At 38.7% G+C, this 23,288-nt stretch overlaps 1 protein-coding gene across 1 annotated transcript; it reads right to left on the bottom strand.

Annotated features, from left to right (window-relative positions):
* Positions 1 to 12,808: 12,808 nt before the first annotated feature.
* On the bottom strand, positions 12,809 to 16,741 carry LOC308344278 (26S proteasome regulatory subunit 4-like; the record flags this gene model as incomplete). Its single annotated transcript, XM_080805876.1, is given in 4 exon segments — positions 12,809 to 12,847; positions 12,849 to 13,589; positions 13,591 to 14,136; positions 16,724 to 16,741. Coding segments are annotated over 4 exon segments (1,344 nt in total).
* Between the last annotated feature and the right edge of the window lie 6,547 nt (positions 16,742 to 23,288).

Here is a 23,288-nt window from a genome sequence, read left to right as displayed (position 1 = left end):
TTAACTGTTATTCATCATAGAGTTCCTGTCATAAGTTCCTTATCTTGATATGTTAGGCAAGATTGTCACCCATAGCCTAGAATGGGGGACAATGGTGAGACTCATGTCTTAAACGAAAGCAAGAAGAAACATTTGTGAAAACAAACAAACAATGAAAGAACCTTCCATAACAACTTAGAATTACCAGGCAAAAGCAAGTTTGTTTGCTCAATTGGCAGGTTGTTGCAGATATTTCAAATTGTCTGGATATTTGTTTAAAATTTAGTTTTATAGAATAGTAGTATCAGAGGTGTTAAATCTGGCCAAACAACACAAGCACGACCGATGCACTCAAACTAGCCTGTGTTGAGGTATAATGTCCCATTTGTTTTATTTGTGAGAATGAGCATGCTGTGATGTTTAAAACACAAACTGTCCCCCACTTAGGATGGTTTCACTTATGGTCTTTTGACTTTATGATGGTGTGAAAGTGACACGCATTCAGTAGAAACCGTACTTGGAATTTTGAATCTGGATCTTGTCCCAGGCTGGCGACATGGGGTCGGATTCTCTCTTGATTCTGGGCAGCCGCAGCTCCCGGTCCGCTGCCAACCATGGGAGGAAACAACGGATAATCTGATAGCCATTCTGCACTGGTACCTCCACTCGGGTTCTCACTTTCAGTAGAACATTCGATAAGTTACATGAGAGAGTCAATACTTCATTGTAAAATCGGTTTTGTGTTTGATGGTTGTGCCCAACTGCAGGCTAATGTAAGCATCACGAGCACCTTAAAGTGGGGCCAGTGATGTGATGTTTGGGAGGCTAGGTGTATTAAATGCGTTTTCCACTTAGGATATTTTCCACTTAGGACCAGTTTATTGGGATGTAACCCCCGATAAGTTGAGGAGGAGCTGTATAGACATTTTAAGTATAATTTATATATTTAGTATCTAAAATCCAGACTCAAACTGCTTGTACTTCTATAGAAACGGTGCCAAGGTTTTAAGGACTAAATTGTTAAATTTATTCTGGAGGGAAGCACTGACGATTTGAAATAAGGTTACATTTATTTTTTAAACATCTTGTTTGTATGTATGTATGCATGATTTAAAGTGTTGGTATTCTGTAATTTAACTGTATGATTTTATGCCTACTGCACATTGGATGCTCATGAAAATGAGGTGTCTGTTCCCCTTGCTCCTCTGCTGAACAATATTTCAATCAATATTTTCTTTCCCTTCCTCTCTATTGTCATTTTTATTAAAAAAAAACAAACGCCTTTTAGCTTAATTACTTAACCTTGGTTTATTTTGCTGGGTGGAAAGAAGCTAGCATTTCTGCCTACCTCTGTTATTTGAATTTGACAAGCTTCACAATTTCAATTAAGCTGGATTTTTCTAATCTGTTGGTCTGCCCCTGCTGGCTACAGTGAGATCCTAGAAACAGGGTAGCCTGCTGGAGATGGAAGAGCTCCTACAGCCGAGTGGAGAGAAAGGGTAGATGGACCCTGGAGTTACCTGAAAATGATATGGCCGCAGGGGTTTCTGGGATTAGAGTCAGGAGGTACCTGAGCAGAACTGAAGCTGGACCATTCATGGGGTGGTGTGGACTTTGAAAGGGAAGACAGGGTGAGTACCGTCTTAGGAGGAGGACTCCCATTCTTTGAACTGGGCATTGAAGACAAGGAGGTGTGGCTAGTTCAGGACCTGTGGTGTACAAAGATAAACCATATTAGGAGAACAAAGGCTGCACAATCTTCAACCCAAGGGCAAATTCTGATTTCCTAATCCCCACACCCTGCTCAGCACCGCTCCCTTTATTCTACAAGCTCTGTGTTTGAGTTAGCAACACCAATCGCTGAAGTTAGAGCTTTCGGTAGAATTCGTTCTGTGAGATGTATTGAGGGCTGACCAAATGCCATACCCTCAGAGTTTGGGGAAAACATGGTGTGCAAAGACCAGCCCTAAGGCCCCTGCCTTCATGGAGCTTCATGAGAGACTTATCAGAGTATCATAGACAGAAATGTAAAATAGAACCATGATAAGTGTAGGCAGAGGTTAGAGAGAGCTCACCTCGTCAGTGAAGGGTTTGAGTGAGAGATGCAGAGTTGTTAAAAATTAAAAATAATAATAATAGTAATGTTAACGTTTCTGGTGTAGCTGGTAAGATTTACTCAGATTTTATTATATGTTTTGGGCACTGTTTAAATATAACAATTTACTAAAAAAAATAGCAATTTACTTAATTCTCTGAAGGACTCTGTAAGGTAAGCATTGTAGTTGGTGTCATGTTACAAAAGGTAAACCGAGGCACTTCCTCAGAAAGATTAAGTAACTTCCCCAAGGTCACACAGCTCATAAGGGAGGAGGTAGATTTGGATCAACACAGTTTAGCTGCAAAGTTTCTTTTTCTTTTTCCCCTTTTTTTTTTTCAAGATTTATTTATTTTAGAGAGAAAGAGTGGAGAAGGGGCAGAGGGAGACAATATCCAAGCAGAGTCCCGCTGAGCACAGAGCCTGCCACTGGGTTCCACCTCATGAGCCACGAGATCAGGACTTGAGCAGAAACCAAACGTTAGATGCTTAACCAACTGAGCCCCCAAGAGCCCCCCCCAAAGTTCTGATTCTTAATCACTACATGTGAACCTTCTAAGCAAACGGAATCTGGAAAATAGGTTTCCTGCTACTAGAAAATCATTATAATCGTTAAGAGTTACAAAGTATTTTCTATTTGCCAGACACTGTTCTAAAGCTCTGATTATGTTAACTCATTTCGTCTTCAAAACAATACTTCAAGATGGATTCTATTATTACCCTATTGTGCCAGTGAGGAAATTGCAAACTGCTTCCCCGGGTTTTGCTCTGAATCCCTTTGGTATTCAGCCTTGCACTAAAGAGGTAGTGGATAGACGTGCAGAACACTTCTCACAATGCCATGGGAGGGTATCAGCTGTCCGCCTGGGGACAAACGACGCTGTCTAAAAGCACTGGGTGTGGTGCAGAAACAATGACTCTTGAAACACTGGGGGGAAAAAAAATGAAAGCACCTGGAAAGACCTGCTAGAAGGCAGTTTGTACTGAAAAAGTTTGCTTCAATATTCTAGATATTTATAAAATCTCCTCAAGAATAAAGGCATTTGGGGCACCTGGGTGGCTCCGTGGGTTAAGCCTCTGCCTTCGGTTCAGGTCATGATCTCAAGGTCCTGGAATCGAGCCCCGCATCGGGCTCTCTGCTCAGCAGGGAGCCTGCTTTTCCCCCTCTCTCTCTGCCTGCCTCTCTGCCTACTTGTGATCTCTGTCTGTCAAATAAATAAATAAAATCTTAAAAAAAAAAAAGAATAAAAGGTATTTGTAATAAAGAGGAGTCTATGGAACATAACCATGGATTAAAAATGTAGCTCTACGGAGCAGCCTTGTGGGTAGATTTGTAGCAAGTAAACTAATACACAAATTAAATCAACTGGAATCCACGGACTTTCATAATCTAATATCTCTGAATCTGGGCAAAGTCTTTTGAAATAATTCTCTAAAAAATCAAATATTTTTTATCTGACTTTTTGTGTATCTCAAGACATTTACAGACAAATTTAGCTTACAGGTACTGCAGTGTCCTATTAATCAAAAGCATTAATTACAGGCAGCATGGTTATTTGGTTTTCAAAAAATTAAATGAGTTATGCGTTATTTGCAATTTTAGAATGTAAAACAGAAATATTTTATTAGTGAATATTTGTTTTTACAATCTCATATTGCTGTACACATTTTCAAAACAAGTCACCAGAGACAATATACATAATATGTTTTGTTCTATTATTAGACTCATAGGCTTTTTAAAAACACTTAATAATAAAAAGAAAACACTACTGTCTGTTATGTTAATGTTTGGATCATTATTTTTGAACTGATCTTCGTAGAGTACACGATGATCATAAAAGGCCATTCTAGGACATCAGGGGGGTCGGCATAAGTGAGAAAAACTGAATTATTACTGAGAGATTAACAGAACCTATATTGGTCTTTTTTAAAGATTTTATTTATTTATTTGACAGAGAGAGAGAGGAGGGAGAGGGCACCAACAGGGCTTATGGTAGAGGGAAAATGAGAAGCAGGCTCCCCACTGAGCAGGGAGCCTGACATGGGGCTGGGTCCTGGGACCCTGGGATCATGACCTGAGCCAAAGGCAGATGCTTAACCTACTGAGCCACCCAGGCACCCCTATATTGGTCTTCACAACCTAAGAATGAGAAGTGGAGCTTCAGTGACTTAAGATTCATTATTCATAATCCATTAGGCTAACTCTGTTAGCAAGAGCTGTTTTTTACCCACTGTCAGTCCAAATGGAGTCATGCAATAGAAAATTGTTTTCTGTAAATCCAAACTTTGGGTTCATACACATCTTCCCATCAGGTGGGAAGAAAATTCATCTCTCTCTCTCTTTCTCTCACAATCTGTGACACAGACCCACTTCCTTGACTCTGGTTGAACCTACCTCCTCTCCCCAAGCATCCATGAGGAGCGCATAAGGGTAAGTTTCCTCTGACAACAAAGAAGATTCAACTCCATCAGTATAAATTCAAATGTAGACTTTCCAGTGGTGAAAGTTTTTACTAGGGTGATTGTTAATTTCTTAGACTTCCATTTTGTCAGTTGTTAAAAGGGTCTAAGTTCCAAATCAAGAAGTTAGGAAAATCTGAGTTATAGATGCACATATATAAAGTCGACGAGACACAGATTACGGTCTCTCTCTCTCTCTCTTTTTTTTAAGATTTTATTTATTTATTTGACAGACAGATCACAAGTAGGCAGAGAGGCAGGCAGAAAGAGAGAGAGAGAGAGAGAGAGGAGGAAGGAGGCTCCCTCCTGAGCAGAGAGCCCGAAGCGGGGCTCGATCCCAGGACCCTGGGCTCATGACCCGAGCCAAAGGCAGAGGCTTTAACCCACTGAGCCACCCAGGCACCCGAGATTACGGTCTCTTTAAATGTGTAAGTCTGGAGATGCATCACTACACCGTTGATGGACACATCGTTGAAAGACTTTTAATCACGCTCTCAGATATTTGGGGGAATTTCGGTCCTTCTGTTGGAGGAAAGTCATAATCCCAGACCCGGAGTCCCAGATTTGTTGTCATTTGCTCTTGGTCTCTGACAGATGGCAGGTAGCTGTTGGTACACATTTGAGGAGGGCTGCAGATATATTTGGATATGACACCTGTTAGTTTTCCCATAAAGAGTAAAGCAATTCACGGGCAAAGGTAATTGTTTAACATGTATTTAATAGAAAGCCTCATCAATAATTCCTCTATATATTTATATTTCAATTTATAAGTTGACTTTCTCCATCATTTATTTGATTTTTTTCTAGTTTTTTTAAAAGTTATTTGAAAATCATATTGAAACTGGACTGCAAAAAATTTGTAAAGACCTGTCTTCTTTTCATCTTATCAGCTAGAATTTATGAGGCGATTTTCTTTCTCTAAGTGACTGATCTCAGAAATTCACAGACCTTTACTTAAACCATGTGAAAATAAAAACCACGCACAGTATTTCTATCAAGAGAGATACCTTTCTTCCTACTTTTTTTTTTTTTTTTTACTTTATTTGACCATGGACAATGAGATGTATCGATGTATAATGACATGCACATTTGCCTTTCCATGGATAAAATTCTTACTAATATTTGTTCATCATTCATCTTGACAATTTTTATTTTCTCCTCGTTGATTTTCCTCATCCCATCTCTTTCTCTCCTGTCTACTCTGAAGATTTCTGCCCAAACTACCAATTTTTTGTTTCATGTTCTTTTCTTAATCAGTTCTGACAAAAGGCTGTGAATTTCTATAGAGAGGGCCTGTTTTGAGGAAGTATTTCTTCTTCACTGAGGATAGGCCACTTATATTTTGGTTATGAAGGGATAATTTTTCTTCGATAAAATTGCCTTCCCCATTAAGCAAAGAAAAACAGCTCCTTTCCTTCCCACTCAAATTTTAATATAGAAAAATTTTAACATAGATCTATTGATAGACCGTTGAATCCATAGTAAGCCACACACTTTCCAAAAGAATTCATGAAATTTACTGAGTCAGTAATTCCCATTTTACTCAATATTCTGAAAAGTAAGAACTGGAAGGAGAACACTGAGCTTTGTTTTATAATAATGATACTAGGGTTGTTTATGAGGGTCATTTTTGAATTACATATTCTTTCATGCTTATAAATCAGAGGGGAATAGTAGCTGCTGTTGACTCATCAACTTTTTTAATTCTGTGAAGCAAATCTCTCTGGAAAAATGAATATTAATAATTAGACAATATCCAATTAGGGGCCATAGGCTAGAGCTAATCCCTCAACTCAAAAATCCACAAAGCACATGTAATAGTAGAAACTTAAGTTAACAAACCCTATTAACATAAAATTAATAAGAGTACAGTGTGAGGATTTCAGCCCCCTCCAAATAAGAGCCTATTGACATAATTCTTTTCTTTTTCTCAGGAATTCATTTCTAGCATAAGACTTTAATACTGCCTTTTGAAACAAACACAGCATCTTTTTACATCGGTTTAAGAAGCTGTATTTTGATCAATTCTTAGAAGGACTTTTTCCTCTCCAGTTGAGAATGCATTGAAGTCTACATTTTTCCGTCATTTGAGCAGAGAAATTTCTGTGTTTCCAACAAACTCAATGAGGAATTGCTCCATTTCTGGCTGATACAGTGGTGCCAAACAGATGTCTCATAATTTAGTTTCATTAGTGTGTCAATTTGCTAAAGACCTCTATATCCACTATCACAGCCATTTGTATTTCTTTTTTAAAGATTTATTTATTTATTTTAGAGAAAGAAAGAGCATGAGCAGGGGGTGGGAGTGCATAGAGGGAGAGAGAGAATCTTCAAGCAGACTCACCACTGTGGGGACCGATCTCATGACCCCCAAATCATGACCTGACCCAAAAAAGAAGAACCTGACACTCAACTGACTGAAGCACGCAGGCGCCCCAATCACAGCCATCTTTAAATGGTAGTTATGGGGAGCGCCTGCCTGGGTGGCTCAGTGGGTTAAACGTCTGCTGCCTTCAGCTCAGGGCATGATCCCAGGGTGCTGGGATCCAGTCCCGCACCTGCATCTGGCTTCCTGCTCATGGGGAGCCTGCTGACTCCCATTCCCCCTCCTTGTGCGCACTCTCTCCCTCTAACAAATAAATAAATAAAATCTTTAAAAATAAGTGATAGTTGTAAACTCCATTTTACAGAGAAGAATTGGTGTCTCTGATACATTAAATGAGTTGCACAAGGTCACCAGTGGGTGTCCGTGGAAGGAATTCTAGGCAGCAGAATGAGTTTTTAGCTCCCTTGCTTTCTCCCTGCTCATCTCCTCTGTAAGTCTGGCTTCTGCCCTCACCAGGGACCTGAGACTATGGCTTTGGTCCCTAATCCCAACCCTTGACTCAGCCAAGTAAAAGGAAAATACAAGAAGCAGGAGTAATGGAAATAAAGTCAGTGTCCTTCAATCCACGCCAATGTTCCCTTTGGATCCATTTTAGAGATTTTTTCACTCTGACAATAAAATCATATATTTTTATATCACTCTCCTTCATCTTGCTGAAACTATGCAGAATATTGGAAGATCCAAAATACATTCGTGTATATTGCTTAGGGACACAGAACTGGAAACTGACCCTTCATATTTCAGTTTTCACATCTAAATAAAATTGAACAAATATTACTGGGGAGGAAGGTATTCATTCAACTTCTGAACAATAAAAGAAAAAGGACTCCAAATATATTAAGGCCTAAATTATACAGTACACACAAGTAGACACAGGCAAGAATAATCTACAAACTGTTCCCTTTATGTATAATTCAGTACACAGATGCTTTTTATCTCACTAAATCAGAATTCAATAAGAAGTGTTAAAGCTTCATTATTAACCAAATGCACCTCTCCCCCCAATTAAATGCTGATGCTACTTCTCAGTTCCACAGTTTAGAAATTATTTTCCTGGATGCATTTTGAGTGTGGTTTTTTTTTCTTCAAAGTTTCTTGAAAACAAATTTCTGCATTATACTTTTAGTCTGGTCCTTTCCTTTCAGAATGAGAATTTCTGTTTTTTGTTTGTTTGTTTGTTTTGTTTTGTTTTTAAATTTTTATTGTGTTATGTTAGTCACCATACAGTACATCATTAGTTTTTGATGCAGTGTTCCAAGATTCATTGTTTACATATAACACCCAGTGCTCCATGGTATATGTGCCCTCCTTAGTACCCACCACCAGGAATTTCTGTTCATTTGCTTGTCAAAAGTCCTTAGCTCTTCCAAAATGAAGACAAAGAGAGGGAAGTCATAATTTTATCTTTTATTCCTTCCATCCGCATTCCCACAAAGTCTCATAAAGTGTTTATTTTAGTTGACTCAAGAATTTAACCTCAATAGTTTTTAAAATGCAGATTTAAAACAATGAAGAAACACCAGTCTTAGCCCATTGAATCCTCAAAGCTTAAGAGGAATGATAATGCTCTGTGTCGGCAAGGGTTCGGAGGAACGGGCATAATTACACACAGCTGGCAGGATTTGAGAACTGGTACAGCATGTCTGTACAGCAATTTAGCAACATCTGTCAAAATATATCAAAATGCACCCATCTTTTGACCCAGAAACTCCACTTCTAGGAATTCCTAAGAAAAGTATCTGAGATGTGTTACAAAGATATTTGTCCAGGGCTTTTTCTTGTGCAGTTATTTATAATAAGAAAACACAAAAATATGCAACAATAGTGGATTAGTTAAGCACACTGTGGTACATCCATATCATGTAAAAATCATGTTGCATTAGAGTGCTGGATATGAGAAAATGTTCACTATTTTTTATATATATATAAATAAAATATAAGAATATATATTATATATGATAAAATTGTTATATAAATATTTAATATTAAAATATTAAATTAAATAAAAATATTAAATAAAAATATAAAGTTATTATTAAAAATTAAATACATATATTTTTAAGTGAAAGAAGGAGTCCATAGAACATACCCAGTGTTATGCTGTCCAACCCTATTAAGATCTATAGCTGAGAAAAAAACTACACAAAAGTGTCATCAGTGGTTTTATCTGTGTAGTAAATTTCAAATGGGTTCTCTTTCTCTCTCTCTTTCTCTCCTCCGTTCCTTCCTTCCATCCTTCCTACCTCCCTCTTCTTTCCTTCCTTCCTCTCTTTTTCTTTCTTTCTTCCTCTTTTCTTCCCTCTCTTCTTATTCTTTCCTTCTAATTTTTATTATGAGGAAAGTGGAAATAAAAAGATTGCTAGGTGTCTCCAGTGGAAAACAATGCACTGTTTAGAGCACCATTCTCCCTAATATCTGATTTTAGCCTTTCATTGCCTGTGATTATGACTCTATAAATTGCAGGTAACCGAAAGCAATGCAAACACTGTGTTGTCTTTAGACATGCACATTAATAGTTCTGTCCAGGGGAGCTGCCGTTGTCACTCCTTTCTGTCAATAAAGTTTGGTGCCCATTTGTAAATTCATTTAAACATTCCCTTATTTCATATAAACTTGGGCAGCTTAGACTTCTCCTTTGAACTGATTGTAACATCTTTCCTGGTTCTTTCATTTAATTAATAGGTTAAATAAAATATCTGACAAGTATTCGTTTTATATCTGTATGAAAGTTGTGATCATACCTTTTTGGAAAATTACCCTTTAACATAGGTTTCCTACTTTGACAAACTGAGCAGGTATTACTTTTTTGATTATTAAAATGAAATACCAGTGAATGTGATTTTAAAAGAGTAGATTGTGCTACAGTCCAGTATTATAATATCAACGTAACGTTTTTATAAAACATCTCACATCAAATTCTCCCAACATCTTTACAAATGAATTTAATAAACACTTATGGACTGCAGAGAGTTTTCAAGTCAGTATGCTACATTGCAGAGTGTATAAAGATGCATAAGATTATGGCCATAATGTTCAACATCTTGTAATCTCTACTATTTTTATACTAAATATCAAAATTAGCTACTCTTTCATTATTAAATATATTAAAATGTCAACTCTTTCAATATCTACTTACTCTAAATGACTTGGCTATTTTGGCTTAGTCTTTATGTGACAGAATTGATGTGATGCTGAGAAGCACGGTTGCTGCTTGGCACAGCAGTTCTGATTTACTGAATAGGCACCAGCAGCTTCTATAGTCTTACATACTCACAAAGTGCTATTTGCCTTCAGAATTCAGCCATTAACATATAGTCTATAATAGAGCATAGAGTTGGATAGGGTGGTAATAAAAAGGAATAAGACGCATGACTTTGGGCAGGGGAAGCAATTCAACTGTGATTATGCATAAAATATAATACACACCAGGTTAGAGAAAATACTGGCTCTGGTCATCCCAGAATTTGTTTCAGTAATAAACGGTCTTTTATGTGTACCAAGTGAATCTTTGTTTTTCTTTTTTTCTTTTTTTCCTCTTGGCAAAAGTTCATAACACAGAATGACAATAGGGAGTGAAATGTTTTTGCTAGGTGTCTGGGAGAGCTGCCCCTTCTCATTTCTCTTGGTTTTCCTGAGAAGCTTGCCCTAAATTCTTCTTCTCTTTCCTTCCTTGCTCTTTCCTTGGAGATGGGGAGGAGGGCAAGCGTGGATTGGCCAGGAACATTAAGCTGGTGGCTTTTGCCGCGTGGGAAGGAAACATCAAAAGAGGATGAGGTGCTCTTTTTCTTGGTCAGGGTGACAGGCTGAATTCCATAGCAACAGCTTCAGGGGCTCTTCGGTCTAGAAATTCTGCTGCATGGAGAAAGTGCTGCTTCTCTGCCTCAGTCAGACCTGCGTAGGTGCAGATCGCTGCCATCTGACTTGCAGGCACCATGCTTTCCTCTTCTAAGGGCAAAAGCAAGAATATCCAGCGTAGGCATAATGTCATACTCACATTTAATAGAACACATCATCCCCAAACTCTCACGGCATCCTAGAAAGGGAGTCAACATTAAGCAGAGGTGAGGTCATAATATTTGCATATTCTTTGGTTAGTTAATGTTTGTATGTTATTAGGTTACTTAATGTTAGCTCATTTGTATATTATTAGGTTAGTAATTTGTAGGTTAATTCAAGGTTTCACTCATTCTAGAGCCTTTAAGTTAACTATCTCTCGTTGACTCCTCAAGATCTGAAGCTCTATCGTTGACACAGTGGTATTTGACAAAACTGTATTTGAGTTCTCAGATGCAATTCCTAATCGGTCTGGTTTAAAGAATAAACTCAATGAAGAAGCTACCTACCCCTCCGTTTGAACTGCCTTTGGTTTTGATAGTGTGACATGTTATAGATCTTACTTTTTTGTGACATCGGGGAAGAACACATTTCTCACAATTTCCCCAGCTCCAGAAGGGAGCATTTTAACCACAGAGATCTCCAGAATAAATATAAAATGTATTCCACAGCAGGCAGAAAGACATCGTTAAGATTTCCTGAAACTCCTTCTCAGTGCTTTTTTAACACCTTATAATCTCCTGCCATGAGATGTGAATGCATTTCTTAGCCTTCCATTAAAATTTTTACTCAACACCTTCTACTTCCTCTTTCCTTTTCGTTGACCAATCTTCATCTAACATTTTCTATTAACTCAGAATTATGGCATTTTCACTACTTCCCATTTTTTGTGTGTTTTTCAGATGTTTCCTTTTAAAAATTTCAAATTAATATCTTATTTCATAGCTGTAACTTTTACTTGATTTTTAAATTTGATTTTTATAGTTTTTCCTATTTAAAAAATACTATTTTTAAACCACAGAAAACCTGGAGGAACATCCTGACAAGTACTGGGAGACAGGAGAAAGGGAGAAGTCGTCTGGGTTTAACTACCATTAACATTTTTGTTCATGTTCTTCTAAGCTTTCCTCGCAAGCTTATAATATATAAAAAAGTGTTTTCTCTAAGAGTGCTGTGAATAGATTTGTGTTACAAAAATAAAACTAAAGGGGTCACATTTTCTGCTTCTTAACCCATCCTCCCAGTTCTGTGATTATGCCACCTCTCTGCATTTCTTCCACTATCCATCCATCAAAAGACCCATGAGAGAAAAGGCACACTGAAAAAAATGGAAAATAACTTCTAAAATTTATGAACGGCAAAAGAGTTTTTGTTATGTTTGTTAGTTTTTTTTTTTTCTTCTTTTCCTGGTCCAGGGTGGAGTATTGTTAGTTGACTATTCCTTTCAACGTGCCACAAAGGTGAAATCAGATCTCAATAGTATTTGAATTCTTTTTTTTTTTTTTAAGATTTTATTTATTTATAAATAAGTAAATAAGAGAGAGCAAACAAAGCAGGCAGAGCAGTAGGCAGAGGGAGAGGGAGAAGCAGGCCCCCCACTGAGCAAGGAGCCGGATGTGGGGCTCGATCCCAGGACCCTGGGTTCATGACCTGCACCCAAGCTTAACCCACTGAGCCGTGCCGGTGTCCCATTATTTGGAATTCTAAGTGATCTGAATTTTTTAAATTAAATTGATTAATTTGTCTGCTATTTATTTATTTATTTATTTATTTATTTATTTTTGTTTTTGTTTTTTGAGAAGGAGCACTCTCTACTGGGGACAGAGCACTGCATGTGGCACTGCATGAAGGCAGCCTGGGGGGCGTCCTACACATTGCACTCAAAAAGGTACACAGGAGATTTTTGTTAATAAGAAAAATTAAAAAAAAAAGAAAAGAAAAGAAAAAAAGGAAAATCAACTGGAACATGGGTTCCACTGGGCAACTTCCCCAACCTCATCCCTTCAAGGCGTTATGACAACCCCGACCATTTTCTTGAAGGCAGCTGTGGTCCCTTAGAGATACAGTCCCTCACAAGTGCCTTCTTGCTTTTTTATAAAGAACATTTTCTTTAGATTTCTTGAAGTCTTCATTCATTACTTTCATTCTACGTTCTCTTGGTGTGATGGTTCTCAAGGCTGTCACACCGGTTTCTGTACAAATTGCCTTGATGTTGGCACCCAAGAGGTCATCTTTAGCCATGATCAAGTCGTCTGGGGTCCCATCATCTGCTAATGTCACCCTGCTTGTGTGGATCTGAAAGATGCACTTCTTAGTCTTTTTGCCAGGCTGAGGGAACTCAGGCTTCCTGTTGATGCAACCTGGTCTGATAAGGGCCATATCCAGAGTCTCCATTTGGTCTGTGGCTGTGATAACTTTCATATCACCCCTCAAATCAACTCCATCCAATTGGTTCAGCAGTTCCAACATTGTTTGCTGAATTTCTCTCTCACCACCAGAATTTGACTTGTATCTTCTTGTTCCAATGGCATGAATTCCATCAATAAACACGATGGATGGTGCGTGTTCTTCCACAACTGGAAACAATTTTCGAATGAGTTTGGGCCCGTGACCTAGGAACTTCTGAGTAAGTTCAGAGCCAACCACTCTCAAGAAGGTGGCTGAGGATTGGTTTGCTACTGCTTTGGCTAACAAGGTTTTGCCTGTGCCAGATGGACCATAAAGAATAACCCCTTTTGGGGGCTTTATACCCATCTCTTCATAATATTCAGGATGAGTGAGAGGAAGTTCCACAGATCCCTTAATCTCCCGGATTTGGTTGTCCAGGCCCCCCAGTATCAGCATAGGTTTCCTGGAGTGACTTTTCTACCTTCATTATTGTGACCAAGGGATCTGTGTCATCCATGAGCACCCCTAGGATGGCAGGCACCTTGTGGTTGACCAGGATGGAGCAGCCTGGTTCCAGTAGATCCTTGTCTACAAAGGAAAGAATGTTTATGCGGTGCTCTGAGCCCACAGATGTAGACAGGATAGCATGATTGTCAACAGGGATCTCTTTCAAGTTTCCTATTGACGTTGGGGTCCCCCTCAGATCATCCACCGTAAATCTTTCCTTCTCTTGCTTTTCTTCTAAAGGCTTCGTTTGTTCCTGATTTCTAGTGAATTCTTCCTCCGTGAGAAGATAGTCTTTAATTCTCCCTAACTTCAGTAATTTTAAATGGTACTGACTGTGATGTGTCACCGGTGGCAGCTTGCTGGTAGCATCTGGTTCCGTTGTTTTCTTCTTTTTCCCTACTCTGGTTGGTGCAGGAGCTTCATATTTCTTTCTCTTGTCTTTGTCATCCTTCTTGCCACCATCAGGGTCATGACCACCACTCTGACTCTGACCGATCTTGCTTCAGCTGCTCGAGCTCGAACGACCACCGCCAGAAGCCTTTATTTTTTGTTTTAAAGAAAGGCAGACAGCCACATGTAGCACCTCATTTGGATATGTCTGGAGCCTTAGAAGCTTGACTATTGGACATTCTTCTACGAATGGACCTTGAGAGCTTGTTTGGAGGTTCTAGCAAGGGAGTGCAGTCACTCATTCCCCTTGACTGAAGAACAGGTCCGCCTCTATCTGGGAGGGTCGTCCTCTTGGACCTAGCAAACAGTTTCTGCATGGACACACATGGAACAGTGATGGAGGGAGGCGGCAAGTGCCTAGCTAACCAGATCAGCCAAATCAACACTGGCGGTCAATGGGATGACAGATGTCACCACCAGATCACCCTCACATCCCTTTTTTCTTATTTTAAAAAGAAATACATACACATTATGAAAAATTTTAAAAAAAACCACAAAGAAACACAAAGAAATACATATATTTTAATTTTTTTTAAAGATTTTATTTATTTATTTGACAGACCGGGGGTGCCTGGGTGGCTCAGTGGGTTAAAGCCTCTGCCTTCGGCTCAGGTCATGATCTCAGGGTCCTGGGATCGAGCCCCGCATCGGGCTCTCTGCTCAGCAGCGAGCCTGCTTCCCTTCCTCTCTCTCTCTCTCTCTCTGCCTGCCTGTCTGCCTACTTGTGATCTCAATCTGATAAATAAAATCTTTTAAAAAAAATATTTATTTGACAGACGGAGATCACAAGTAGGCAGAGAAGCAGGCTCCCTGCTGAGCAGAGAGCCTGATGTGGGGCTCAATCCCAGGACCTAGGGATCATGACCTGAACCGAAGGCAGAAGCTTTAACCCACTGAGCCACCCAGGTGCCCCGAAATATATATATATTTTAAAGAGCACTAAAATAAACGTATAGCAAACAGGATATCATCTGTCACCCATTTACTCAAAGACAATCAATGTCATCCCTTGAAACATACTTGTTTCATTCCAGAAAAATTTATTAAAATATGTGCTTTATGCTAGACTATCTTCTAGGCATGGTAGTAAATAAGAAAAATTCTCTTACGGGGAGCATATATTCTGGTAGGGAAAGACTTTAAATTGAAAACAAATTATGAGTAAAATAATTTTACCTTGTAATTAGATTGTTGTGAAGATAATGATAAGCTATATAAAAAAGGAGGGTATCTGTCTGTCTAGCTATCTACCTACTTACCTACCTATATGGGGAACATATAGTTTCTATTCATAACTACTTTGAAATTCTTTTTCTCCCATTGAGGGACGTAGAATTGTATTTCTTTCTAAGGGAAAAAATAGGGCCTTTTCAGAACTATCTTAAAATAGGTAGATGATATCAATCAAATCAATTTTCATCTTACTTGTCTGTTCAGAAGTGACACAAGGTCATTTTCTCTTAATCTCTGATCCATGGGAAGATTTGAGGAATCTGCGTACCTTCTAAAGTAGTGTGCAAACTTTTATTTACAGCATCTAGGAGGATGGTCCAGATATCCTTTCACTCCAACCTTCAATGACATCTCTGCCGCAGGGGCATCCTGACAATATCAGGATGCATCAATATTTATGCTCATATCGCATCTGGTACACTTGGATCTGTTTAGGTTTGGAGCAGTATTTTAGAGTTTCGAGTAGATTTTATTTCTAGTTTTCTCTTGAGAATATGCCTCTCTTTTCTGTTTCAGGGTTCTCTAATCTCTGCAGAGTTTTCTTTCTGCTCTTAGACAGTGACTTTGCTTGTACAGTTGCTGTGCGTATGAATAAAGAATCACACACACACACACTCAGTCTAAGTTTTGATGAATTCAAAAAGCAGAACTAAACATGGCTACACAATCATATGCTATAGTCTGGAATATAATAATTTTAATTACTGATCACAAAACAAATAAAGTATGTGTATGTTGAAAGCTATGAAATGAGAAGCAGCTGCCTTAAATCCTTCCTAGAATAGTCTGAGGATGTGTAAACAAACAAACAATAAATAAACAAGCATGAAAGTAGCCTTGGCTTCAGGGTAGTGCAACAGACTCTTTTTGATTCCTTTATGTACACATTTTTCATTCTGAAAAATAAGTGAAACCATCTCCCTGTAACTTATTCTTCCCAATGGAAAATGTAATCAATTGTAACTATATTTATTTATGCAGAATTTTATACCTCATTGACATTCTCAAAATGAGATCTCTAACTTCCAGAAGGGAAACTCTCCAATACATGTCAAAGAATTTAAAGTGCCTTCCTACTGACATATATTATACACTGAAACCAACACCGTGTTCAAGAAAAAGGTTTGTGTTCTTTCACTGATGTGTCATGCATGCCCACTCATTCGTTTTTCTAATATTGAGTGTTGGCATCAATTCCCCTTTCCTCAAATTAAAAAGAAGAGAGTTCCAGATTTTAGATTAAAAGAAGAAAATGCAGAGATGCATGGGTTTACTGACGAGGAAGAAAAAGCCCGAGAGCTCTTCAGCAGATGGAAGCCTGCTGACTAATCACACGTTCTATCCCATTATGGTTGTAACTATTATTCCTTGCACAGACAGATACAACTCACCTTATAATCTCTGTGCATATTGAATCTCTATATGTTGATTCCTATTTAAAACTCACTTTAAATCCTTCCTGTTCAAACTCTGTGAGGGCAAGTATTTGGTCTACTCTGTTCACTGTTGAGTTCCAAGTTATTAGCACAGTGCCTAGCCTCTACTGAGCCCTTTAGAGTAATTTTTTGAATAAATAAGTATACGAGTTAACTAATGAAAATTCTAGGAGATATTTCCAGTGAAGGCTTCCAATGACTTCTTTAATGTCTATTTGTATATGTGTATATGTTCTTGATATCAAGTTTTCAAAACTCACTTGCATACCCTTATTATTCTTTTATTAGAGAGCCCCTTTTTCTCTCCTCAGTTTTGTCAATGGCCATGGTCAACTAAGGCTTTTGTGCAACAGCTCTGTAAAAAATCATGTTTCACTTGGACATGGAATGACAACCTGTTAGCAATGGAACTGACCTGATAATAAAGGTTAGTGTTGGTAAGTAAGGTGCAGTCTGTACCATTAATCAAGAAGTTCTTAAATCATACTACATGATTCAAGGATGACTGAAAACCCTGAACTGGAAGGGACAGGGGTCTGGGAAATGTGCCTGGTTCCGGAGCTGGCCACCAGAAGTCAATGGATTTGTCCCAAGGCACTTAGGGAGCTCAGGCTTGATGTGGACAGGAACAGAAACTAATGATACAATTTTGGCAACCCAAGATGCTCAAAATTGCACAGGTGATGGTTATGTCCCTACCTAGGCTGGGACCTAGGTAGGATGTTACAAGATGAAAGCTGACCTCATAACAAGTCATCAATCTTGGAACTTGTATTTCCACCTGGATCAATATGACACAGTCTAAATGCAGGCCACAATGTAAAGGAGGAGACACATAGGTATCAAGAAGAAATTCAAGGTCTGCCCTACACCAGCTCTATAATGCTGAGCTTAATTCCAGATGGCAAGAATAACTTTGCACTTCACACGGAGGAGCTGAGTGTCTCAATCTGCATCCTGCTCGATTCTTGATGGCTCAGGGATCAGCAAAGCCTGACCTCTAGGGAAAGGACACCAGCCACTACAGCAGAAGTTTGAGAAAGGCAAGGGCTGACAAAGTCAATCCATCAAGAAGTTAGCACCAACTCTTGGTTCTGAGAATCTCATCTATTTGTAAAGAAACTCTAAATATGTGTAAATGCACCAGTTGAAAACCCAAGGCTCTCCTTCTTACAAAAACAATATTTTTCTTCAAGATCCTCCCTAGTTCAGTGTTCAGGTAAGTAGGATCTTGTCAAAAAACAAACAAACAAACAAACAAACAATCAACCCCCCACAAATCTGAACCTAGTAAGGAGAGACTTTTATTCAAAAGGATTATTGCAAGAAAAGGAAAGTGACTTTGCAACAGGGAGGGGGATTAGTGTCATAGGGAAGGGGACTATAGCGATAGGGAGAGGGAGATTATTTTAACAGGGTGAATGCCATGATCTAATGTCTGCAAGTGTCTCATGAGTTGGGTGAAAGGATTTTCTTTTACAGAGAGGAATAGACAAAGCTAGAAAGAATTGAGCGTGGCAAGTGGCGTGAGATATAGGGTGATGTGACAGGATAGTAGAAAGAATGTTTTACCCCAAGGCCACCTTTCCTTGAAGGGGTTTTCTGCTGGATCCCACTGCAGCTGGGCTAAATTTCATGCATTGGGATGAAGGAAAGACATTTACCCAAAGGTTGGCCGGTTAGTATTCTGTTTAGAACGATTAACAGTTCAGCTGATCACTTATGAGGTAAAGAAAGGGAATTCTGAGTACCTGTCTAGCCTCATTATGGATAAACAAGGGGTCAGGCATCTGTGAGTATTATCTAAGTCATATGGGGAAGGGTGCCTCTTTGCAGTAAGCTGTTTCCCAGAACAAAGAAGAGGAGGGATACCTTTAACCTTCACTGATCACAGGGCTCAGGTAAGATTCAACATTGTCAAGCTCAACTCTGGGGCAGGGTTTTCTTTGGTAGGGTCTCACTCTACCCCAAAAAGGGCATGGGAGATGCTACAGATCCTGGCCTCTGCTTCAGGTAGCTCCTTTCATCTCAGGCCCATACCATACTAGTAGCCCAGCAAAAAGAAGGGATGATACCATTGAAGTTATTGCTAGAAGGTCTTGCTTATTAGCCCACCCACTGGGTACCCGCATGGACAAATTTCTAGCCATCGAGACCACTGCAAGTAGACTGCCAAATGTACACGATGATATGAAATTCCCTCTCAGCTGCATACATTTTCCAATAGTGAAATCCATTTATCAAGCAAAATCTACTGAGGGAATTCAGAATTTGGAACCATGAATACTAAATTTCTAGATAACTGGCTGAATTTTTTCTCTCATCGTATCAGTGTAAGGAATTGACTTGGCCAAAGTTGTAAAAATTATCCTGATAGTGATCTAATAATGCAGAAGAGAAAGGATGTGATATTTGTGTGCAAATGAAACCATCAAGAAGTGCAGTAGTATTTTTTTTCCTGAATACATTAAAAAATAAAGATCCATATGGTGCCAGGCCATTGGCCTGGGAGGCAAGGAAGGCTAGCTCAAATACAAATATACTGTTTCTGATTAAGAAAACACTTTTTTATTCATATAAAGTATTTATTAGGTATTGGATTTTATAAACTGTTTCGTCCTGGAGTCTTTATTTTAAAAAGGTTATTCTGAATGCATTACCAAGTATCCTGTGGAATATTTCACATAAAAGGAAGCAGAAAATGTATAAATGTAAACAGGCTAATTGTATGCAGATATAAATTATGGATGTTGGTCTTATGAAAAAGCATTGCTGATTTGCAGGGGGCTTACTCAGCAACGCTGCGTCTTGTCTAAGGGGATATTTAGTATGGCTGTGATGTGCAGAATTTAAAACAAAACTTTAAATTCTGGAGAATAAAATATAGCCCAATTGTGCTAAGACCACACTGTTGGGAGAATGAGGTGTTTAGTTTATTTCATGGCTGTTGACGTTGACACTCATTAGCTCTGTTATCCTCCGTGTGCTCTGGACTCCAGATGCTGTGCAAAAACAAAGGTTCGGTAAGGGCTGTTTACAGTTACGTGACGCTTCCTGGTAGTCACTGCAGGTGACATTGTCTCCATTACTTGGTGTGGTTTTCATTGCTCAAGAGGGCATGTTGGACTCACCATCAAAGTCAGGCTAGGGAGATGCCTAGGTGACAGAGATCACTAGAGCTTCTTTTTTTTCCTAATTATAAAAAAAAATACAAATATGAAACTTTTTAAAATAAAACACACCATGAGATGAAATATAGTCAAGAGAATGGTACATATGGAAAGAACTATGATAGGATTGCTCCTTGTGGCAGGTAATTTGCCATGCGACCACCAATTTTTTTTTTTTTAATTTATTTGACAGACAGAGATCACAAGTAGGCAGAGAGGCAGGCAGAGAGAGAGGAGGAAGCAGGCTCCCCGCCGAGCAGAGAGCCCAATGCGGGACTTGATCCCAGGACCCTGGGATCATGACCTGAGCCGAAGGCAGAGGCTTTAACCCACTGAGCCACCCAGGTGCCCCAACGACCACCAATTTTTATCTAATTTATACCAATAAGCTTAACCTGGAATTAAAGATGCAGCCCCCTCTCATCCCACAGAACTGAGGAGATATGGAAAATGAACAGCTTCATAAGTGTAAAGTAATTGGCCTAATAGTTTTTGGTACACAACACAAAATATGAGAGAGATTTATGTGGACAGCATAAACTTTTCGCTGACATGTGATATAAATGCTTCCTAGTAAATAATTGAACTAGCGCAGCCTTACTTTCCAGCCATCTTCTCCTCGTTAGTCCAGGGGAAAAGTACAGAACTGAAGTACGAGCACAGGCATTTTTTTTCTTATTCTAAATCAGGAGGACTCAACTTAGTATTTAAACAAAGCAGAAGTTTCCACTATATGCAACAATAAAATATATTTTAAAATAATTTTAATACAACTTTAAGAAGGCAACCTAGTTATTAACTCTCTATTAACTCTAAAGGTATGAAACATATTCTAAGGCGATTTTCCTATCTCACGGATCAAAGCCCACGAGGCTCACAGTTGTGCATAGGACGACTGTGTTTTCCCTTGGATTGTAATGTTTCTACTCAAGACACTCATTGTGAGAATGTTTTGTGTGGCTCATGCTACAGACCAAATTATCTGAACGAAGTTTGGGCTCCACCTCTCCATTCTTTTTAAACTTGCTTTCTCCATGCTCCATATCCCTTCTCTTTACTTATCGCAGTTGAAGGGCTACTCAGAGCAAATACCTCTTCTCAGCAACCTCAGAGACTCTTCGATAGAACATGATACCCAGGGCTTGCCCAGCCAATTTAATGGGCTACCTAATTTGGACAAACTAGTTTGTGTCAATGACTTACTATATTGGCCTCCCTGACCCCCAACATTCAGGTTTCCATGGGGAACTTCAAGAATATACTTTGAAGCATGATGGGGTCATTTGTTTGGCAAATATTAAATGAGTGTTTACTGCAAGCCAAAATGATATAAAACTATTGTTTAATAACCCAACAAGATTGGTATTAACCCTGTTTTAAGATGATAGAAATTAGGGTCAGAGATTAAGCACTTGCTGCTGCATTATGTTGCCCTTTATCATTGTTCTTGGATGTCGCTTTTGCAAAGCACTCAGTCTAGTAGTCTACAAGATGATTTGGTTAATTCGAGATGTGTGGACAGCCGAACCTCATTTCCATCTGCGGTCCTGGTAGTCAAGTTTGATAATCTAAACTGCCCAAATAGTGCAGATAGTCACCAGTGAGGTCCTTACTTAGTGTTGGATAGACTTAGCTTTGTTACTTTAGAAACTGGATGCACCCATGCTTTTCAGAGCAAATATAACGATTCCTCAAAAATGCGTTATGTATCAGGTTCGCATATATGAAATTTTGTTTTGTATGTATTTATTCAGTACTCAACAGTTCAGGTCTGAAAGAGGTTCCTGAAAGTGTTGGAGGATGGTATGACTCTTTGTTTAACACATAGGGTTTATTTCCCTTCCCCACCTCCATCCCAGTATGCCCACTAAGAGCCTCCCTGATGGAAGCATTCGCTCTGGGATAATGAGGCTGATGAAGAAGTGATGAATTATAAGACACAACTAAGTATCTATTTGGCTAAACAAATTATCTCAGCTCAGAGAAGGGAATTCATTTACTGTAATCTAAATTTTAAAATACATTTTTATTACTATTAAGATGGCTCTGTAAATATAATAAAATCTGTTAATAAAGGTTATTGTATCTAAAAATCATTGCTATAATAACTAGAACTCTCAATAAAATTTCCAAGAAACTTGATGGCTTTTTCTCCCTTGATAGAAGTTATACTTGTATATAAAAACTTTTTGATGTTATAAAAATGCTATAATAGGATTCTGGAAGGCACTTCCTGTGGGGCACATAAGAGTTGAATTATTAAAGGGAACCCCAGAAAAGTGGGAGGAATTTATCTAAACTTGGAAAGGCTTAATGAGCTAAACTCTGACCTTTCATCTACCTGTAGTTTGCCAATGCTGCAGCTAGAGTCATTTCAGGAAGACCCTGGACTCTGGTGGGAAGCCATGAAATAGTACGTGACTTTTAATTCAGGAAATGATAGAGAGCTATTTGTGGCTATTGAAGACATTAAAGTAATGTAGACATTCTCCAGGCAAGCAACACCGATAACTCAAGGTTACCTAAGCACCTGTGAGAGTAGGCCTAGGTATTGGTTTAGACCAGCAAATGGCAAATGCATCAGCAACAGTTTCTTAATCCTCATGTGACCTAATTCTCAAGTTGAGTTTGGATCATGAATTTAGACCCTGTTTTATCATCAAATAAATTAAATACAGTAATTTGGGTATGAAGTTCATTCCTTTTTTTTTTTTCAAGTTTACTACTCTTCTTGGTTCCACCTAGAAATTGGAAGTTTACTGTCCATACCTGGATGTCAAAACCACCTGATGTTACCATCCTAGTTCCAGAGTCAAGGGTCGACTTAAAATTTCAGATCCTAAAAATGAATTGTGAACACTAGACACACACACACACACACACACACACACACCATGCTATAGCACTTCATAATAAAATGATGAATACATTTAACAATAAGGTAAATAAAACGAGAGCATTTTGTCAAAAAAAAAAAAAAAGAACAAAAAAAACCTAGCATTCCTGTGCTTGGTCAAGAACCCTACTGAAATAGTTACAAAATGACGATCAGAAGTCAAGTGACTCAAAAATGCAAAATGTGTTTGTGCAAGAAAATAATGTGAAAAACAGATCTTGCTTATCCTGTTAAGAATGGAGAGGAGAAGGGAGTTGAGGGAAATTGGAGCGGGAGATGAACCATGAGAGACTATGGACTCTGAAAAACAATCTGAGGGTTTTGAAGGGGTGAGGGGTGGGAAGTTGGGTGAGCCTGGTGGTGGGTATTATGGAGGGCACGTATTGCATGGAGCACTGGGTGTGGTGCATAAACAATGAATTCTGGTACACTGAAAAGAAATTTTAAAAATTAA

This window comes from Martes martes, assembly GCF_963455335.1.
Source record: "Martes martes genome assembly, chromosome: 6".
Taxonomy (NCBI): Eukaryota; Metazoa; Chordata; class Mammalia; order Carnivora; family Mustelidae; genus Martes; species Martes martes.
This window is presented reverse-complemented; position numbering and strand designations above follow the sequence as displayed.